Source organism: Podarcis melisellensis (assembly GCF_964234715.1).
Source record: "Podarcis melisellensis genome assembly, chromosome: 4".
Taxonomy (NCBI): Eukaryota; Metazoa; Chordata; class Lepidosauria; order Squamata; family Lacertidae; genus Podarcis; species Podarcis melisellensis.
Window position 1 is genome coordinate 30,454,146 of NC_138531.1, and position 19,465 is coordinate 30,473,610.

The 19,465-nt window shown below is 43.3% G+C and overlaps 1 protein-coding gene across 1 annotated transcript in view; it reads right to left on the bottom strand.

Annotated features, from left to right (window-relative positions):
* LOC309368763 (uncharacterized protein) overlaps nt 1-19,465 on the bottom strand; it is a 65,626-nt gene that overhangs the window by 25,959 nt on the left and 20,202 nt on the right. The window contains exons 4-10 of the mRNA XM_081909073.1: nt 18,931-19,102; nt 14,563-14,731; nt 13,287-13,352; nt 13,070-13,187; nt 12,196-12,344; nt 10,321-10,464; nt 1,391-1,555 (exon numbers count right to left, since the gene is read on the bottom strand). Of these exons, the coding sequence (XP_081765199.1) occupies nt 1,391-1,555; nt 10,321-10,464; nt 12,196-12,344; nt 13,070-13,187; nt 13,287-13,352; nt 14,563-14,731; nt 18,931-19,102 (983 nt within the window). The remainder of the gene's footprint in view (nt 1-1,390; nt 1,556-10,320; nt 10,465-12,195; nt 12,345-13,069; nt 13,188-13,286; nt 13,353-14,562; nt 14,732-18,930; nt 19,103-19,465) is intronic.

A 19,465-nucleotide genomic window follows, 5' to 3' on the forward strand; every position in this document is an offset into this window, starting at 1 on the left:
TAATGTCTGACGGACTACTGTATTTTAATATTTTGTTGGAAGCCACCCAGAGTGGCTGGGGAAACCCAGCCAGATGGGCAGGGTATAAATAAATTATTATTATTATTATTATTATTATTATTATTATTATTATTATTATACCACGGGTTACAGACACTTCAGGTTACAGACTCTGCTAACCCAGAAATACTACCTCAGGTTAAGAACTTTGCCTCAGGATGAGAACAGAAATTGTGTGGTGGCAGCGGGAGGCCCCATTAGCTAAAGTGGTATCTCAGGTTAAGAACAATTTCAGGTTAAGAACGGACCTCCAGAACGAATTAAGTTCTTAACCCGATGTACCGCTGTATTATTATAGCAGTCAATTATGCAAACCCAGCCTTAGTCCTCATTTTCTTTGTCCCTGATCCTTATGGCAAGTAGAACAGGCAATATTGACAATTCTTACCTGACAGGTAACCCTCAGAAGAGGCTATGCATTTTCCATTCAGACTGACACAGGCGAGGGAAAGCAGAAGAAGAAATGATGTATGAAATGCACAGGTAAGAAAATAACCAGATGGTGTTACAAGCAGAGTGGACAACATTGTTGAAGGTTAAGACAAAGTGGTATTCAGGCAGGGGAATTCCACAGCCAAGAGGTCAGGGACAGAACCCTTTTTTAAAAAGTGAAGACAAAAGGGAGTCCTCAAGGCAGTACATGAAAGTGTCTGTCCAAAGGTAGAGGTCAGGGAGACACAAGAGAAGGCAGAGGGATTATCACTGAAATATCCAAGAAGCAAGATGAAATGTCAAGAAAAAGGAAGAAAGTGGGTGAAGGAAAAGGCCTGAAACAATTATTGAGAAGGGATTGGGGTGGGCATTATGATGATCTAGAACCACAAATGTGGAGGAAAACCACATACACATTTAAATCAACACATGAAACTGTTGTATACAGAGTCAAGCTGTTAGTCCAATTAGCTCAGTCTTGTCTATGCAGGCAGCAGCTCTCCAGGGTTTCAGCAATCTTAGCCTACATGGAACTGCCAAAGATGCAAACTGGGACCTTCTGCATGCAAAGTATGGGCTCTAACCCACACATGGTTGAGCATTGCACCCCCAGCTTTGAAAGTGAAGAAAATAAAGTGGCATGCGATGGGAGTGGTCTCCCATCCAGGCACTGACCAGAACCAAGCCTGCTTAGCTTCAGCAAGGTGGCTGAATAATGTATGCCCTCAGACCTTGCTTCAGGACCATAGCTTGTACGTATCTGATCTTTTTAAATCGAGATCGCCAAGGACCTTCTGCAAGCAGTTGAGATACAATCATAATTTCAAGGAGTTTACCACGGAGTTTGTCTCCGAACAATGCTCTATCAAACGTAAACACACTTCTTTAATATACATACCTTGCCCTGGCAGATCATCCCTTCCACATATAAAGAGCTTATATCCACATTGTTTTTCTAAGACTTCAGGCAATGCTTTCAGGACAAAGATATCAGATGAATATGCAGAGTTTGCTAAATTTTTGGGATACAACACATACGCATCGTAGAGCTTCCCGTCTGAAACTAGAGAAAGGAAAATATAGTTTAAAAACATTGTGCTTTCTACGGTTTCCTAAAGGAAACAATATCTCATTCTTTCCTGTTGCTGGAGACTTAGTGTGTGAACCACCACTATGTGTTTGACTATATCAAATACATACATACATACATACATACATACATACATTTATTAGTTGTACCCTGCCCATTGGACTGGGTTGCCCCAGCTACTCTGGGTGGCTTCCAACAAGTCTGAGAAATTTTCACATATCTTTTTTATACCATTAGCTGTTAAAAGGACCAAGAGACAAATAATACCAATGAAATCAAAATTACTCAGTATCCCAAAAGATTTAAGATCAAAGGTCCAGAGTCAGGGTACTTAAAAAAAAGAAGAAGAAGAAGTATCTGCTTCTTATTAAACGTATGCATGGTCTTCTAGATGTTGCTGAACAGCAAGCATAGCCAATGGTCAGTCACGGGAGCTGCATTCCAACAAGGTCTGGATGACCACAGCTGTATGATAAGGGTCGCTATACTATCACGGCCTCTCAGCTGAAACTAGGCAAAGCATTCCAATCCCTCCTTTTTATAAAAAGCATAGACAGAAATGGCGAGTGAAACATAATCCCTCATGGAAGCCTGTAAGCATTGACTCCTTGTTACAGTGGTACCTTGGTTCTCAAACGCCATGGTATTCAAAAAACTTGGAAACCAAACACTGCAAACCTGGAGGTAAGTGTTCCAGTTTGTGAACTATTTTCAGAAGCCAAACGTGCTCCATTTTGAGTGTTACGCTTCCAATTTGAGTGCCACACTTCCATTTTGAGTGTTGCGCTGAGCTCTGTCTGTTTTTGCTATTTATTTTGCGTTTTTGGTTTTTGCGGCTTTTTTGTTTTGTTTTTGTGACTGTGTGGAACCCAGTTCAGTTACTGATTTATTGATTGACTGTGTGACTGCAGTACGTTTATTGCTTTCATTTTATGGATCAATGGTCACAATAGATAGTAAAACAGCGACGCTGAGCAGCAGGTCCTGGGCAGCCATTTCCTCCCCCCCAACAACGGACAGCCCAGACCTCGCCGGAGATTAGCGCTCCGCTTCCAAGAATAAGAAACCTTGGAACGGACAAAGTTTGATGGCTTAACGATTTTGGAGCTAACGAACCCGAGGAAGAGAAAGAGGAAAACCTCAGGGGGTTCAGTCTTCATCAGGAATCGGCGGATACGCAGAGAAACAGCAAGGCAGAGATAAGCGTATTGAGCTACCGCTAGTGACTACTTCGTTTCCCTGAAAGACTTGAAAGATCTCTATACAAAAACATCTGACCCCCTCGGAAAAAGAGGCGGTTAAACAGGGAACAGAAGACGCCGTAATTAAATTGGAACCATTTGTCAGAACGAAGGGGTTGCTGGAAGACGCCATCCTTATCGCGCAACGCCCAGCGGAAAGCGGAAGAGAAGCGCCGACGGCGGCGCCATTACAGAGAGCAGTACGCGCTAACGGGCAATTTGCAACTCAGCAATATGGACTAACCTGTTCTAAAAACTTTGCGGTTGTGCTCCTGTCTATCCCCTGATGCTATAGCGAAGAGTCGGGCAAACTTGCGGTTAACGACCGGGAACTAATTTTCTATTCCGCGCTGCCGGACTCTCTGGTTTATTTGTGTGGTGAGCTTGCCTTTAGAACGAAGCAAGACAGAGTGAGCCACCTAGTGGATAAAGTGTTTACTGCGTTGGGAACTTTTTTATCTAAACTTTATTTTCCTTTCCCCTCTTCCTTTATCCCTGTAGACTTGCATCCCTTCCCTTCCCCCCCTTGCCCCCTCGCCCCCCCTCCCCCCTCCCCCCCTCTTTTATTGGTTCCTCCTGGGTAGTACAGAGCGGGACTTTCGATGCTGAGACCCTTTGTCCCTTACTTGTAAAATTAACCCTCCTAACAAAACCCCTCTAAGAACTTATCGTGCTGATTTAATGTGCTGATTGAAAGCATACCTTCGAATGTAGACATTAGAATTCTCCAATCCTTGAACTCTAAAACTGCGGGACTTTCTCTGATACCCCCAAGGAAGCAACACGGCGAGAAGAAACAAGACGCCCCCTGCGCAACCCAAAGATCGGTAAAAGACTGAGGGTCGGGGACAACTTGGACAAATTGGAAATTGCCTAGAAACGTTGTAAATATATCGTTGGCCGTATTAAGTACAGGTCACTCTCCCAAATTTAAAATGTCAAATACAGGGAAAAGACCCGAAGGGGGAACACCAGCGGAAAGAAAGGGGTCAAAGCAAGAAGGGGACTTCAGAGCAGAGATCCTAAGAATGTTTGCGGAGATAAGAGAAAGTGAGAAAAATGTAGAGCGTAAGATAGAACTAGTAGAACATAGAATTGGGGAAGTAGATAAGAAGCTAGATGAAACAGTTAATGAATTGAAGAGTCAACTGAAAGAGGTATTTAGGAGGACACAGACAGTGGAGGAAGGTTTGAAAAAGACAAGAGCAGAATTGAAAGATGTAAGACGTGAGGAAGATAGGATTAAAGCTGAGGTACTGGACTTGAACAAAAGCCAAGAAGACATGAAAGACTGGATTGCCATGAATGAATTAAGACAGAGGGAGGCTAATCTTAGGATGAGAGGAATTCCCGAAGTTCAGGGAGAAAATATAAAGGAGAAATTAACAACAGAATTAGCCCTCTGGCTAGAGATCCCATTAGAAGAGGCAGAAAAGGCAGTGCAATCGGCTTTCAGATTGAAAGCTAAGCCCCCAAGGAATAAAAAATTTGTAGGAGATTGTCTAATTATATTCAAAGATAGGGAAATAAGAAACAGGATTCTCCACAAAAATAGAGAGAAAAGGTTTAATATTGGTGGCAATAACATAATAATTTTTAAAGACATTCCAGTCAGGCTTCTAAAACGTAGGGACTCCTATAAAGAATTGGTACAGATACTTAAAAAGAATAACATCGAGTTCAAATGGGAGTTCCCTGAAGGTATCTCCTTTACATATAGGAGCAAGAGACAAAAGCTGACAAACCCAGGAGAAACAGAGAAGTTTTTAAGGAAATATAAAGAACTAAAACCACAAAAAGAAAAGGGCAAAGGCGAGGAAGAGGGATCAGAGGAGGACCTGGAGGGAGGGGTGGGGGGTTCGGGGGGGGAGGGGGGAGGGACGGAGGAGGAAGTCTAAGGAAGAAGGAAACAACAAAAGGAAACAACAGCTGTTTATTTTTCTTTTTCTCTAATTAAATCACAATGGTGTTAAAGGTTTATAGTTGGAATGTTAATGGGATGAACGATAAGGGTAAGAGGAACCGAATTGAGCATATCCTGAAGAAGGAAGGCTTGGACGTTATTTGTCTCCAGGAGACGCATATTGCGAGAAAACATAAAAGAATTTTGATCAATCAGAGACTGGGGAATGAATTTATATCCTCTGACCGGAGCAAAAAGAGAGGGGTGGTTATCTATATTAACAAACAAATTGAAGCGAAACATCTATTCAAAGATGAAGAAGGAAGGATATCAGCAGTACAAGTAAACTGGCAGGGAGAAAAGATAATAATAGTGGGAATATATGCACCCAACGACAATAAGTCAGAGTTTTATGGGAAGTTGGAAGAAAAGCTACTTGACTACGCCGATCAGAAAATTATATTACTGGGAGATATGAACGGCGTGGCGTCGTTGGAATTGGATAGATTGAGGGATACAAAGGGCAAAGAAGGGAAGCTACCCAGAACTTTCTTCTCCCTGGTGCAAAATTGTAGTTTAGTGGATATCTGGAGATTTAAACACCCCCTAGAAAAACAGTACACCTTCCACTCAGAACCTAATGATTCATCATCAAGATTAGATCAGATGTGGATTTCGAAAGAATTAGTCCTAAGATCTGTACGGGTGGAGATCCAGGCTAGAACAATCTCGGATCATAACCCAATAAAAATGGAACTGAAAGGGCAGGAAAGCAGATCCAATAGATGGAAACTTAAGGATTATCTGCTGGATGATCAAGAGGTAGTAGAAAAGGCCAAAAACAGACTAAAAGAATATTTTGAAGACAACTTAGGTAATAACACAAAATTAAAGGTGGTGTGGGATGCAGGCAAGGCGGTGATGAGGGGTTTTTTTATCCAACAGAGCGCAATTAAGAATAAAAAAAGGGAAAAAGGGAAAAGAGAAATCATGCAGCAAATAGCAGAGAACGAACAGAAACTAATTAAAAACCCAAAAAATAAAAAAATAAAAGAGAACTTAAAAGTTTTACAATCCCAATACACAATGCTGATAAACAGAGAGATAGAATGGAAAATTAAAAGACTGAGACAGAGGAATTTCGAACATGCCAATAAAACCGGGAAGCTACTCGCTTGGCAATTGAAAAAAAGAAAGGAACAGAATATGATAAATAGGATAGTGGTGGAAGGAGAAGAGATAAATAAACCTAAAGAAATAAGGAGAGCCTTCTTGGATTTCTACGGAGGGCTCTTTAAAAATACAGAAAAGAATAAGATGAGGAAAATAGAGCGATACTTGACATCTAAGAACATCAATAAGATTTCCACAACAGACAAAGAGAAACTAAATGCCCCAATCGAGACAGAGGAAATTAAAGTAATAATAACAGATCTAAAAAATGGGAAAGCCCCAGGCCCAGATGGATTTACCAGTAGATACTATAAAGAGATGGAACCGGTTCTGCTGAAGCCACTACAAGAAGTAATGAACAACATTCTTAAGGAAAGAGAAATTCCGGAGACGTGGAAGGAGGCACTGATTACACTAATCCCAAAGCAAGATTCAGACATAGACCAAATTAAAAATTTTAGACCGATTTCCTTGCTAAATACAGATTATAAGATCTTCGCGGGAGTCCTGGCAAGGAGATTTAAAGCCATCCTGGCAAAAAGTATTCATAGAGACCAAGCCGGCTTTCTGCCGGGTAGGCAAATAAAAGATAATATAAGAAACATTATAAATATTATAGAATACCTAACAGAAAGGTGTGACAAACAAGGCTTACTGCTATTCGTGGACGCTGAGAAAGCGTTCGATAACGTAAACTGGGAATTCCTGCTGAAGCAAATGGAACATATGGAAGTAGGTACTGAATTTTACAATGGGATAAAAGCAATTTACACGGAACAAAGAGCGAGATTGATAATAAATAATGTGGAGACGGCAGAAATATTAGTATCCAAGGGAACAAGACAGGGATGCCCACTATCCCCATTGCTATTTATAGTGATGTTAGAGGTCTTACTAAACTCCATTAGAGCCAATAAAGGAATCAAAGGAATCAGGGTCGGCCAGCACGAACATAAAACTAAGGCTTTTGCAGACGATCTGGTCGTAACAATGGAAGACCCACTGAACTCAATAAAAGAGGTACTCGGAGAATTTGACCAATTTGGGGAAGTAGCGGGCTTCAAACTAAACAAAAGGAAAACAAAAATAATAGCTAAGAACATGCAGGCAGATGAGATTGAGGAATTACAAAGAGAAATAGAAATAGAAGTGACAAAGAAGGTGAAATACCTAGGGGTATGGGTAACGCCAAAAAATATAGATCTATTTAAAAATAACTATGAAACAGTATGGAAAGGAGTCAAGAAGGATTTAGAAACGTGGGGCCGGCTTAGATTATCATTTTGGGGTAGGATAGCCACAATTAAAATGTCGGTACTCCCAAGAATCCTATTTCTCTTCCAAAACATCCCGATTATTAAAGGCACAAAGACATTTAAAGCCTGGCACAGAGAGATCTCCAGATATATCTGGCAGGGAAGGAAGCCGAGAGTTAAATTTAAATTATTGACGGATTTGAAAGAAAGGGGAGGCTTCGCCCTGCCAGATTTGAAGTTATATTACGAGGCATCATGTTTATGCTGGGTTAAAACTTGGATAAAACTGGAAGACAGGGAAGTACTAGACTTGGAAGGTCACGATACTCGATTCGGGTGGCATGCCTATTTATGGCACGAGCGGAAGAAAGGGCATAAAGGATTCGGGAATCACATTTTCAGGGGGCCTCTGATGGAGATATGGGAAAGGTATAAGGATGTGTTAGAACCCAGAACACCACAATGGTTGTCTCCATTAGAAGCTATATCCGTCAAAAAAATCAATATGAGAGCCAATTGGGCAACTTACGAACAACTGTTAATGAAGGAGGAAGGAAAGTGGAAATTGAGGCCGTATGATCAGGTTAAATCTCAAGTATATGATTGGCTGCACTACCACCAGCTAAACGATTTGTTCAGAAAAGATGTTAAGGACAAAGGATATGCTGACACAAAATCTAGATTTCAAACGGAGATTCTGGAGAATAATACAAAAATCTTATCTAAAATGTATAAGCATCTACTAGATTGGCACTTAGTTGACGAGGAGGTTAAGGCGGTAATGATACACTGGGCTAGAGACCTAGGCCGTAATATATATTTCGAAGAATGGGAAAGACTCTGGAAACAATACATTAATTTTACGGCCTGTGTGTCACTCAAAGAGAATTTAATGAAAATGTTTTATCGCTGGTACCTGACCCCGGTCAAACTAGCCAGAATGTACGGATCTAGCAACAAATGTTGGAAGTGCAAGGAAAGAGAGGGGACTTTCTACCATGTGTGGTGGGAATGCCAAAAGGTAAAAGGGTTCTGGGAGAGTGTATATAATGAAATGAAGAAAATGTTAAGATACACCTTTGCTAAAAGGCCCGAGGCGTTCCTGCTAGGCTTGGTAGGAATGGAGATAAAGAAAAAAGATCACAAATTGTTCCAATATGCAACAACGGCAGCAAGGGTCCTAATAGCTAAAAACTGGAAACAAGAGACTCTACCGACAATGGAGGAATGGAGATCCCAATTACTTGACTATGTGGAGATGGATAGGTTGACAGGAAAAATTAGATATATAAAAGATCAGAGGTTTGTTGAAAATTGGGAAAGTTTTACGAAATATCTGGAAAGCTTAACCGAAGAACAGATAACACTAGCGGGTTTCAAAGGTGCTTTGTAAGAGTAAAGGGTAATGCCAAAAGAAAAGGAATGAATGAGAATGACTTATGGTATTACAAACAAAGAAATGCGGACTTATTGTTTATAACAGTATGGACGATTCGTGGAAAGACCGAAGGAAGTCTTTTTCTTTTATATTTTTGGTGGAATAATAAGAGTACTGATATAGTTTGTTTTGTATTTTGATTTGTACTTTAATTCATGTAAACCAATAAAAATTATGCAGGAAAAAAAAAAAATAAATAAATTGCTGTTTTAGGGGTTGTTTCGTCTGGAACGAATTACCGTATTTTTCGCACCATAGGACGCACTTTTTCCCCTCCAAAAATGAAGGGGAAATGTGTGTGCGTCCTATGGTGCGAATGCAGGCTTTCGCTGAAGCCTGGAGAGTGAGAGGGGTCGGTGCGCACCGACCCCTCAGCTCTCCAGGCTTCGCACACCTCTCCGCAAGCAGCGGGAGCCCAGCGCTGGGCTCCCGCTGCTTGCGGAGAGTTGCCTGCATGCCGAAGCCTGGGCGCGCTGAGCTCAGCGCGTCCAGGCTTCGCAGACCTCTCCGCAAGCAGCGGGAACGCTCCCGCTGCTTGCGGAGAGGTGCCTGCATGCCGAAGCCTGGGCGCGCTGAGCTCAGCGCGTCCAGGCTTCGCGGACCTCTCTGCAAGCAGCGGGAACGCTCCCGCTGCTTGCGGAGAGGTGCCTGCATGCCGAAGCCTGGGCGCGCTGAGCTCAGCGCGTCCAGGCTTCGCGGACCTCTCCGCAAGCAGCGGGAGCGCTCCCGCTGCTTGCGGAGAGGTGCCTGCATGCCGAAGCCTGGGCGCGCTGAGCTCAGCGTGTCCAGGCTTCGCGGACCTCTCCGCAAGCAGCGGGAGCCCAGCGCTGGGCTCCCGCTGCTTGCGGAGAGTTGCCTGCATGCCGAAGCCTGGGCGCGCTGAGCTCAGCGCGTCCAGGCTTCGCGGACCTCTCCGCAAGCAGCGGGAACGCTCCCGCTGCTTGCGGAGAGGTGCCTGCATGCCGAAGCCTGGGCGCGCTGAGCTCAGCGCGTCCAGGCTTCGCGGACCTCTCCGCAGGCAGCGGGAACGCTCCCGCTGCTTGCGGAGAGGTGCCTGCATGCCGAAGCCTGGGCGCGCTGAGCTCAGCGCGTCCAGGCTTCGCGGACCTCTCCGCAAGCAGCGGGAGCGCTCCCGCTGCTTGCGGAGAGCTGCCTGTTTGGGGGCTGGGGTCGGGGGAAGCTCGAGCTTCCCCCGCCCCAGCCCCGCACCTGGGGGGGGGGAATAATTTTTTCCCCTTTATTTCCCCCCAAAAAAACTGGGTGCGCCCTATGGTCCGGTGCGCCCTATGGTGCGAAAAATACGGTAATTCATTTGGCATTACTTTTTATGGGAAAGCACGCCTTGGTTTTGGAACACTTTGGTTTTGGAATGGGCTTCCAGAACAGATTAAGTTTGAGAACCAAAGTACACTGTACAGTGGTACCTCGGGTTAAGAACTTAATTCGTTCTGGAGGTCCATTCTTAACCTGAAACTGTTCTTAACCTAAGGTACCACTTTAGCTAATGGGGCTCCTGCCACTGGAGTACAATTTCTGTTCTCATCCTGAAGCAAATTTCTTAAACTGAGGTACTATTTCTGGGTTAGCGGAGTTTGTAACCTGAAGCATCTGTAACCCGAGGTACCACTGTACAACAAAAAAATTTAATGATGGGGAGGAGAAAGCCTTTTATTTCTCATTGACCACTAGATGGCATCAAGCTATTGAAAATACAGCAGCAAACTTACCTCCCTTACCGAGAAGAACCTGGCAGGACTCCCGATACCAAAGCACAATGTCAACTTTGAAAAACTTGTAGATGAGCAGAGCTGCCAGTATAAGAAGGAGCGGGGAAACAAGACCTCCAATCAAATAACCCTGAAAGTTCCGAGCTGTATTGGCAAAGGTAAAACAAGAAGTTAAAAAAAAAGCGAGGCAAATAAACAATGGTGCACAGTGTCATGGTGACAGATTGCATAAGAAGTTTGTGCCCACATAAGAGGAGGACTCTGGATCAGGCCAATGGCCCACCCAGTCCAGCATCCTGTTCTCACAGTGGCCAACCAGATGCTGGTGGGAAAACTTGCAAGCAGGAGTCAAGCCCAAGAGCACTCTCCCCTTCTGTGTTTGCAGCAACTGGTATTCAGAAGCACTGTTGGCTCCAACTGCAAAGGCAAAGAATGGCAATCATGGCTAGTAACCCCTGATGGTCCTCTTCTCCATGAATTTGTCTCATCCTCCTTTTAAGCCATCCTGCTTGGTGGTCATCACTGCCTCCTGTAGAAGCAGGTTCCATTGTTTAGATAAAGGTAAAGGTACCCCTGACCATTCGGTCCAGTCGTGGCAGACTCTGGAGTTGCGGCGCTCATCTTGCTTTATTGGCCAAGGGAGCCGGCGTACAGCTTCCGGGTCACATGGCCAGCATGACTAAGCCGCTTCTGGTGAACTAGAGCAGCGCACGTAAATGCCGTTTACCTTCCCGCCAGAGTGGTACCTATTTATCTACTTGCACTGGCGTGCTTTCGAACTGCTAGGTTGGCAGGAGCAGGCCGCCTGTGTCCCTTAGTTTAACTATGTGTGAATAGTTGACTTTTCTCTGTCTTGAATCTTCTAATGTTCAGCTTCATTGGATGTCTCCAGCCTCTCGCCTTATGAGAAAACGTATTCAATTTCTCCACATAATTTTCACCTAAACTTAAAAGTTCCAACTGCTGCAATGTTCTATCATAGGGGAATTGCTCCACCCCCTCGATCATTTTGCTTGTCCTTTTCTGAACTTTTTCCAACTCTACAATATCAATTTTGAGGTGAGGAGACCAACAGTGGCGTGCGGTCAGTGGACCAGGGGGATAAGGCTAGTCCCCGAACTGTTCCTGGTAAATTAAGAGTAAAGGTAAAGGGACCCCTGACCATTTGGTCCAGTCATGACCGACTCTGGGGTTGTGGCGCTCATCTCACTTTATTGGCCGAGGGGGCCACCGTGCAGCTTCCGGGTCATGTGGCCAGCATGACTAAGCCGCTTCTGGAGAACCAGAGCAGCAGACGGAAACGCCATTTACCTTCCCGCCAGAGTGGTACCTATTTATCTACTTGCACTTTGACGTGCTTTCGAACTGCTAGGTTGGCAGGAGCAGGGACCGAGCAATGGGAGTGCACCCTGTCGCGGGGACTCGAACCGCCGATCTTCTGATCAGCAAGTCCTAGGCTCTGTGGTTTAACCCACAGCGCCACCTGCATCCCTAAATTAGAGTATTAAAGTATTAAAGCCTGGTGCCTCCTTCCCAAAGCCCAGGAAGTTTGTGCCCAGCTTGGAGGGGGTGGCATGATAATCCCACAGGGTCCAGAAGCCTTCCTGCCGACTTCCCAAAGCCCACCCGGCTGCTTTCAGCATTTGATTTTCACCACCCCGGAATAATTCCTGTGGACACCTATGACTACAATCCTTTCCCGTAATATCGCCTGCGCAAATAGAAGCATTTCTTTTTAAAAATTCTGAAACAAATGTTATCAAGCTTGTTTCTGATGCCTGTTTTGTCCCTTCACTTGTTGCACTAGCTGTGTGTACAACAGAAAACCACACAACATGAGGCTGCATGATACCATCTTATACATAAAAAACTTACCTGGAGGTTTTAGCATGATGTATACAACTCTTGGAGCAGTTCTAATAGACCATACAGTGCAGAAGTATTTTTGGTAGTGTTTAGGTTTCACTACAGAAATATTAAACTTTTCTCTCACTAGCTGAAGTTCTCCATTAGGTGACTTATCCCTGGTGGCATAAAAAGAGCAGAAAAAAATAAGAAACATGAAAGTTTAACAGGGCTGATTTGTATGATGTTGTGTCACACTTTTCTTGAACAAAGCTACAAGGATTAAAGATAGAGAAACTGGGCTTAAATGCTGAGGGGAATTATTAAATTTCCTGGTTTCAGCAAAAAGCCACGTTCCTTCAGTTTCACTATGAATCAAATTACACAGAAGACGGCCTTCTTAGTGACTGCTCCCAGACTTTGCAACTCCCTCCCTAGAGACGTTAGACTGGTTCCCTTCTTGTTATCCTTCTGCCATCAGGTGACTGCTTCCTTGTTCCAACAAGGGAATTAGGAATTGACTGCTTTTAATGAAAGAGCTGTGGTGCCATCCTGTTTTTTTTATTGTAATTAGCTGTTTGATTTTAATAGAATATATATTCTAACAATGCTTAATTGTTTTTAATGGTTGTTTTTTAAAAAATATGTTTTTAGCTGTTCTTATTTTTATCTGTATGCCACCTGTATTTCCCTCTCAGGGGAAAACAGGCAGAGTATAAATAAAAGTATAATAATAATTATAAAATTAATCCTTGATAATTGGCCGGGCGACACTGTCCACAACATTTGGAAAGCACCATATTAGATATCATGCCGCCTTACAATGATTTCAATGTCTAGTCCCATCAATAACCCCCAACTTGTCCTAATTCCAAAGACCAAACGAAATTGAGTTAGTATTTACAGAGACTGGGTGAGTGTTGCTTTTAAATCCCGAGTAGAGTTATCCTCAAGGTTCCAGGATACATATGGTTCATCCCAAATACCCGACGAGGCATTACAGGTCACGGCAATACTGGACCCTAAAAACATGAAAGAATAATTGCAAATAACAGAAACTGTTAGAATGTAGTTTAGGACTATGAAAAAATAGTTTCATATTAAGTGCAGTAGTTGCTTACCAAGTTCTACTTCAACTGAATTATTGTTTGGATAAATGATGTCCAGCGGTATTCTCTTCGGAGGCGCTAACAATGGAAAGAAATGTTAACAGAAACAACAAATCATCGTTGCACAATCTATTGCACATTGCTCTGCTAGGAAGTTCCTGATATTATTTTCTTGTTACTGCGGACTGTCGTCCATTAGCAACCATTTATTTCACTACTCATTGGAAAAAGCCGCTTCATGGTGCATATCCAGATACAAGCAAAACATTTATTGGCAGCCTAGAAACAAAGGTTTATACCTAGTGGTTGAACCAACAGATGGCAGCTTGCACAACCAATCTTCCCCTTCACCTCCTGAAAAGCCTTCCCAGACAACCCTCTGAAGAGGATTTTTCAAGGAACTGCAGGGGGTGGGAGACTGATTGGTGCAAGCTGTCTTCACTTGTGTAATTGCTGGCTACAGTCCAAAATATTTGCATCTTGACCAGACATTACATGCAAGTACAGCACAAATGCTATTAATGCTATTAATCAGACTATGAACAAAATCAGACTATCTTGATGCAAACGTTCTGCACATTTATGTCACAATACTTTTCGTTAAGATTCAAGACTCCTCTCTAGAAAAGATGGACTTTTGAAACCTAACATAAATACGCTTAACTGAACATTAACTCCAAAAGCGGCCAGAGTCAAATACCACTTTAAGTGTTCAACAGATCCAGAAGCAGCATGGGAGTAAAAGGACAAAAGAATACAAAAACAAAAATATGATCTTGCCCAGTGCTGTTCTGGAATAAATCATGTTTGTCTTAACAATGCATTTATGATGCATTTCTGGTATTATTAGATAACCTACATTCTGTAGCTTACCAATAGTATTTTCAGGAAAACTCGGAGATGTGGCAGACCTAACCAATAAAGTATCAAGAAGCAAATATATATATTAACTTCTTTATACCCCATCTTTCAGGATATAAACTCTTCCAAAGCATTTTACAAATAAAACTAAACTACATTTTAAAAGCCCCACAAATATCTGCATGTAAGATGTCATCAGGGTTCTTGACACAGGGCAGCTGGCAAAAAGGAATAGTTTTCTTATTTGCTGATACGTGGACTTGTACAATGGCTGCTAGCTCCCATTGGGACTGGTGGAGCAGAAGGGACGAAGGCCAACAGTAGGTATGGACCAGCCGCAACTGAACTGGTAGGAGTGGGGAGGGAAAGTCTAGCCAGAGCAGGCTGGGAAGTGGTCTTTCCCTGCTTCCCTCTTACACAAACTTACCAAAAAGAGTTAGATTAATGGCACGAGATACATTCAATTGTCTTCCCAGATAGGTGTATGTCAGCTGGCATATATACACTCCTTTGTCTTTCTCCGTTGCATTTTTAATTGCAAGGAAATCCTCAAAATGGCTAAATCGCCCATCTTCAGGTAATCCAGGAGTGCATGCCTGAAATATAAAAAGAGGCAAGAAAAATATTATTAAAAGCTGAAGGCAACAAACTTAGTTGATTTACAGAACCCAAACACAGACTGGCACAATAAAAAGCGGAGAAATGTAATCCACAGAATGTAGACTCACAAAGCTAAGGAAAACTGTTGGGAGGGAATGGAGAGTTGCAAATAAGGATTTATCTCCGTGCACAAAAGGTATTGTTAGCAAGGTATTATTATCATTCACGCCTGCTTCTTGGGAGAAAAGCAATGACAAACCTAGACAGCATCTTAAAAAACAGAGACATCACCATGCCGACAAAGGTCCGTATAGTTAAAGCTATGGTTTTCCCAGTAGTGATGTATGGAAGTGAGAGCTGGACCATAAAGAAGGCTGATCGCCGAAGAATTGATGCTTTTGAATTATGGTGCTGGAGGAGACTCTTGAGAGTCCCATGAATTTCAAGAAGATCAAACCTCTCCATTTTTAAGGAAATCAGCCCTGAGTGCTGACTGGAAGGACAGATCCTGAAACTGAGGCTCCAGTACTTTGGCCACCTCATGAGAAGAGAAGACTCCCTGGAGAAGACCCTGATGTTGGGAAAGACTGAGGGGTACAAGGAGAAAGGGACGACAGAGGACCAGATGGTTGGACAGTGTTCTCGAAGCTACAAACATGAGTCTGAACAAACTGTGGGAGGCAGTGGAAGACAGGAGTGCCTGGCATGCTCTGGTCCATGGGGTCATGAAGAGTCGGCCATGACTAAACAACTAAACAACAACAACAACATTATCATTCATGGAGTGGGGGAGATTGGTTCAGAACCTTCCCAGGCTTCAGGTACCTAGTGGTTCAAATAACCAGAAACCTCAACAAACTATACCTCCACAATTACAAGTCCCTGTGGTGACAAATCAACAGAGACTTGAGGAAATGGAACAACACCAATATCACCCTCTCAGACAAAATAGAGAAAAAACTGCACTCATTTATTTTCTCACACAAAAAGCCAAGAATAAGCCCCAAATACCTGTACCTCCCCTCCTCCGAAGGAGGATGGGGAATCCCCAAAATAGAATCATATCACATCACCAACCAAGTACACCACATAATCCTGTATATTCAAGACGATGAGACGAAACAATGGGTCCACTTGGGAGAGAGACCATCGAAATCATCCCCACAGCAACATACCCATTTCTCCAAAACAAACTAAAGAAAATCCCCACAACACTGAACAGGTTCCAACAGTCCATGTTTAAAGCATAGAAGGGGAAAGTATGATCTCCGCAGGCAGCTGGATCGAGGCAGGTCGGGGCTGCTGATTCTTCTAGACCTGTCAGCACCCTTTGACATGGTCGATCACAAACTCCTGGACCACCGCCTTGCCGACGTGGGGATCCAGGGCATAGTCCTTCAATGGCTGCGCTCGTTTCTCTCTGGTCAGAGACAGAAGGTGGCACTTGGGGAGGAATTGTCATCGCGCCACTCCTTGGTGTGTGGAGTGCCTCAGGGTGCGATACTCTCCCCAATGCTTTTTAACATCTTTATGCGCCCCCTCGCCCAGCTTGTCCGGAGTTTTGGGCTGGGTTGCCATCAGTATGCCGATGACACCCAACTCTATCTGTTGATGGATGGCCATCCTGACTCGGCCCCAGACACACTGACCAGATGTCTGGAAGTTGTTGCTGGATGGTTACGTGGGAGCCGGTTGAAGTTAAATCCTTTGAAGACAGAGGTCCTCTGGCTGGGACGGGACGATATGGGATTGAGGGGACAACTCCCATCTCTTGCGGGGGTGCAATTAGTGCCAGCACCATCCGTTAAGAGTTTGGGTGTAATCTTCGATACCTCCCTCTCTATGGAGGCGCAGATTACAGCTATAACAAAGGCGGCATTTTTTCATCTCCGCCAAGCTAAGCAGTTGGCTCCTTATCTCTCTCGCCCTGACCTAGCCCTGTGATTCACGCGACGGTCACCTCCAGACTGGATTGTTGTAACTCGCTCTACGTGGGGCTGCCCTTGAGACTGACCCAGAAACTCCAGCATTGCAGAATGCCGCGGCGAGACTCCTTATGGGGTCTTCGCTGCGAGATCACATTCATCCGGTACTATACCAGCTGCACTGGCTCCCGGTGGAGTACAGGATCAGGTTTAAGGTGCTGGTTTTAACCTTTAAAGGCCTATACAGCCTAGGACCCTCGTACCTACGGGACCGCCTCTCCTGGTATGTCCCACAGAGGAACTTACGGTCTGCAAATAAAAACATCCTGAAGGTCCCAGGCCACAGAGAGGTTAGGCTGGCCTCAACTAGAGCCAGGGCTTTCTCGGCTGCGGCTCCAATCTGGTGGAACACTCTGTCACAAGAGACTAGGGCCCTGTGGGACCTGACATCTTTCCGCAGGGCCTGCAAGACAGAGCTGTTCCACCAGGCCTTTGGTCAGGGCGCAGCCTGACTCCCTCCTCTGGCAATCTGCACAGAATTTTGCTTAACGGTAGCCATCAATTTGATTTTAATTATTTTTTATAATGAAATGTTTTTAGAATGTTGGATTATTTGATTGTTGTTAGCCACCCTGAGCCCGGCTTCGGCTGGGGAGGGTGGGATATAAATAAAATTTATTATTATTATTATTATTATTATTATTATTATTATTATTATTAAGTAGGCAAATTATCCCCATTCCCACTAACCCCCCTGGCCTATCGCCAGCTATTCCAACATGCAGCACAAAACCCCCAGGTAAAAACCTGGCAAGCCATATGCCTACACTGTCTAAAAGACTTCTACAAAAATGGCAAACTCATACCAACACAATAAATACAAGACAAACTAGGGGGCACCCAAATACCTTGGCTAACACATCATCAACTATATGCCTTCTTAAACAATCCAGCAGTAAAATCAGCAGCCACAAGGCCCTTGACCTCCTTCGAAAAGCTTCTGACAGCAGAGGGACACGGTAAAGGGATGGGATCCACAACATACAAAATACTGCTCCAAAATCCCACAAACCCCCTTGACACAATCAAAGAACAATGGGAGCGGGACATAGGCTCTGAAATTAACTCCATGTTGATGGAGAAATGTTAAAAGAAATAACATGATTTCTTTTTTTACAGCACAAATGGCTAGTGAAAAAAGTTGACGTGTAGATGTTGACTGTCTTTATCTTTTTCACTGCTGCCTTCTTTTAATCTCTTTTACTATTAAAACCATTTAAAATAATTAAAATCACTGTTAACTGTTTTAATGGATCATTTTAGTATTTCTTGTGAACCACTTAGATGTTTTCATAATTTTTTTATTTTAAAAAAAAGGTGGGAACAAACTATTCTTAGCATCTGATACTTAAAAGATTTCAAAAAAGTTTGTTCTCAAGTGTGTATGCACTGGATTACAGTTATCTCTCTCACACACAGTTTCTTAAGATGTCAGGGGGGTGGACATCCTTCCTTCCTTCTAGAGTAAAAATTGGAACAATTTACGTGTTCCCAGCTGCATCTTCTTAGCAGTTACTTTTGCTTGTCTTAGCATAGTTTGCTTTGTTCATATATTTATGTTCATGTATGAGATGCTCCATGTATTTTTGTTCATATTTTAAAACTACTTGGGGGGGGGATAGGCGTCTTACTAGCCAAAAGCCACATGTACCATAATTTGAAGTTTGTATCAGAAAACAGTATGAACTGCTCATCCAGCAACAACCATGCCTTCTCTCACCAGCAGAGGGAGAGAAGGAGAGCAGGACTATCCCACTGGCCCTACTGAGACATCAGCAACGTTTGGCTCATCTTTTCCTTAAACCAGGTACGAGGAACCTTTGGCCCTCCAGATGTTGTTACACTACAAACTCACATCAACCCCAGCAAACATAAGCAATAGCCAGGGGTGATGGGAGCAGCAATTCACTAACACCTAAGGGGTCAAAGCTTCCCCAACCCCTGCCTTAAACTATTCCTATTTCAGCTGGTTGTTATTAGAACTTGATGGCCTATATCTAGTGCTTTAGTCTGCTGCCTTCCTCCTCCTAGTTTTTGTGCTGTGTCTTTTAAATTGCAATGTTTCATGCAAGACCCACAGAAGGATCTCCACAACCAAATATGCCCCCCCCCACCTGAATGTGGTTCCCCACCTCTGATTTAGGGAAAAAAAGATACCGCCAATACGATAAAACATTCAAAAGGCTGTTATCACACAGAAAGACACCAACCTTGGACCACTGAAGTGGAGTCCTTTCACTTTCAAAATTCTGGAGGTCGGGACACTTTAGCTTCCCAGTATTATGCAAATGTATTCTTTGTGGATAAACGTAATTTCTATTAAAGCATAAACCATCATCGTTCTTGAAAACACGGAGCTCCTTCCTATCTCTTGTTGAATTTCTGTTATGAAAAGAAAAAGGGATATCAGTACATCTATTAATTATTAAGAGATACCCACAGGATACTGGCATTATATTAGCATTTAATGATTAGAAAAACATCATGAGAATAACCGGATCTGGATGCACTTTTTAGAATAGTAAGATGTGGAATTGGATCACAATTCAGCAGACAAGAACCAACTCAAAATAATAATACTCTAGAAGTGTCTGGCTGTTTATTGTTAGTTTGTTGTTCCAGGAAGTAGAAGAAGAAAATAAATGAAGGACAGAATATAAACATGTATAAGGGATGGCTTAAGAGGCAACAATGTGGCCAGGAGGTTTGGTTTCATGGTGTTCATAAAATGCCAGAATTAGCTGG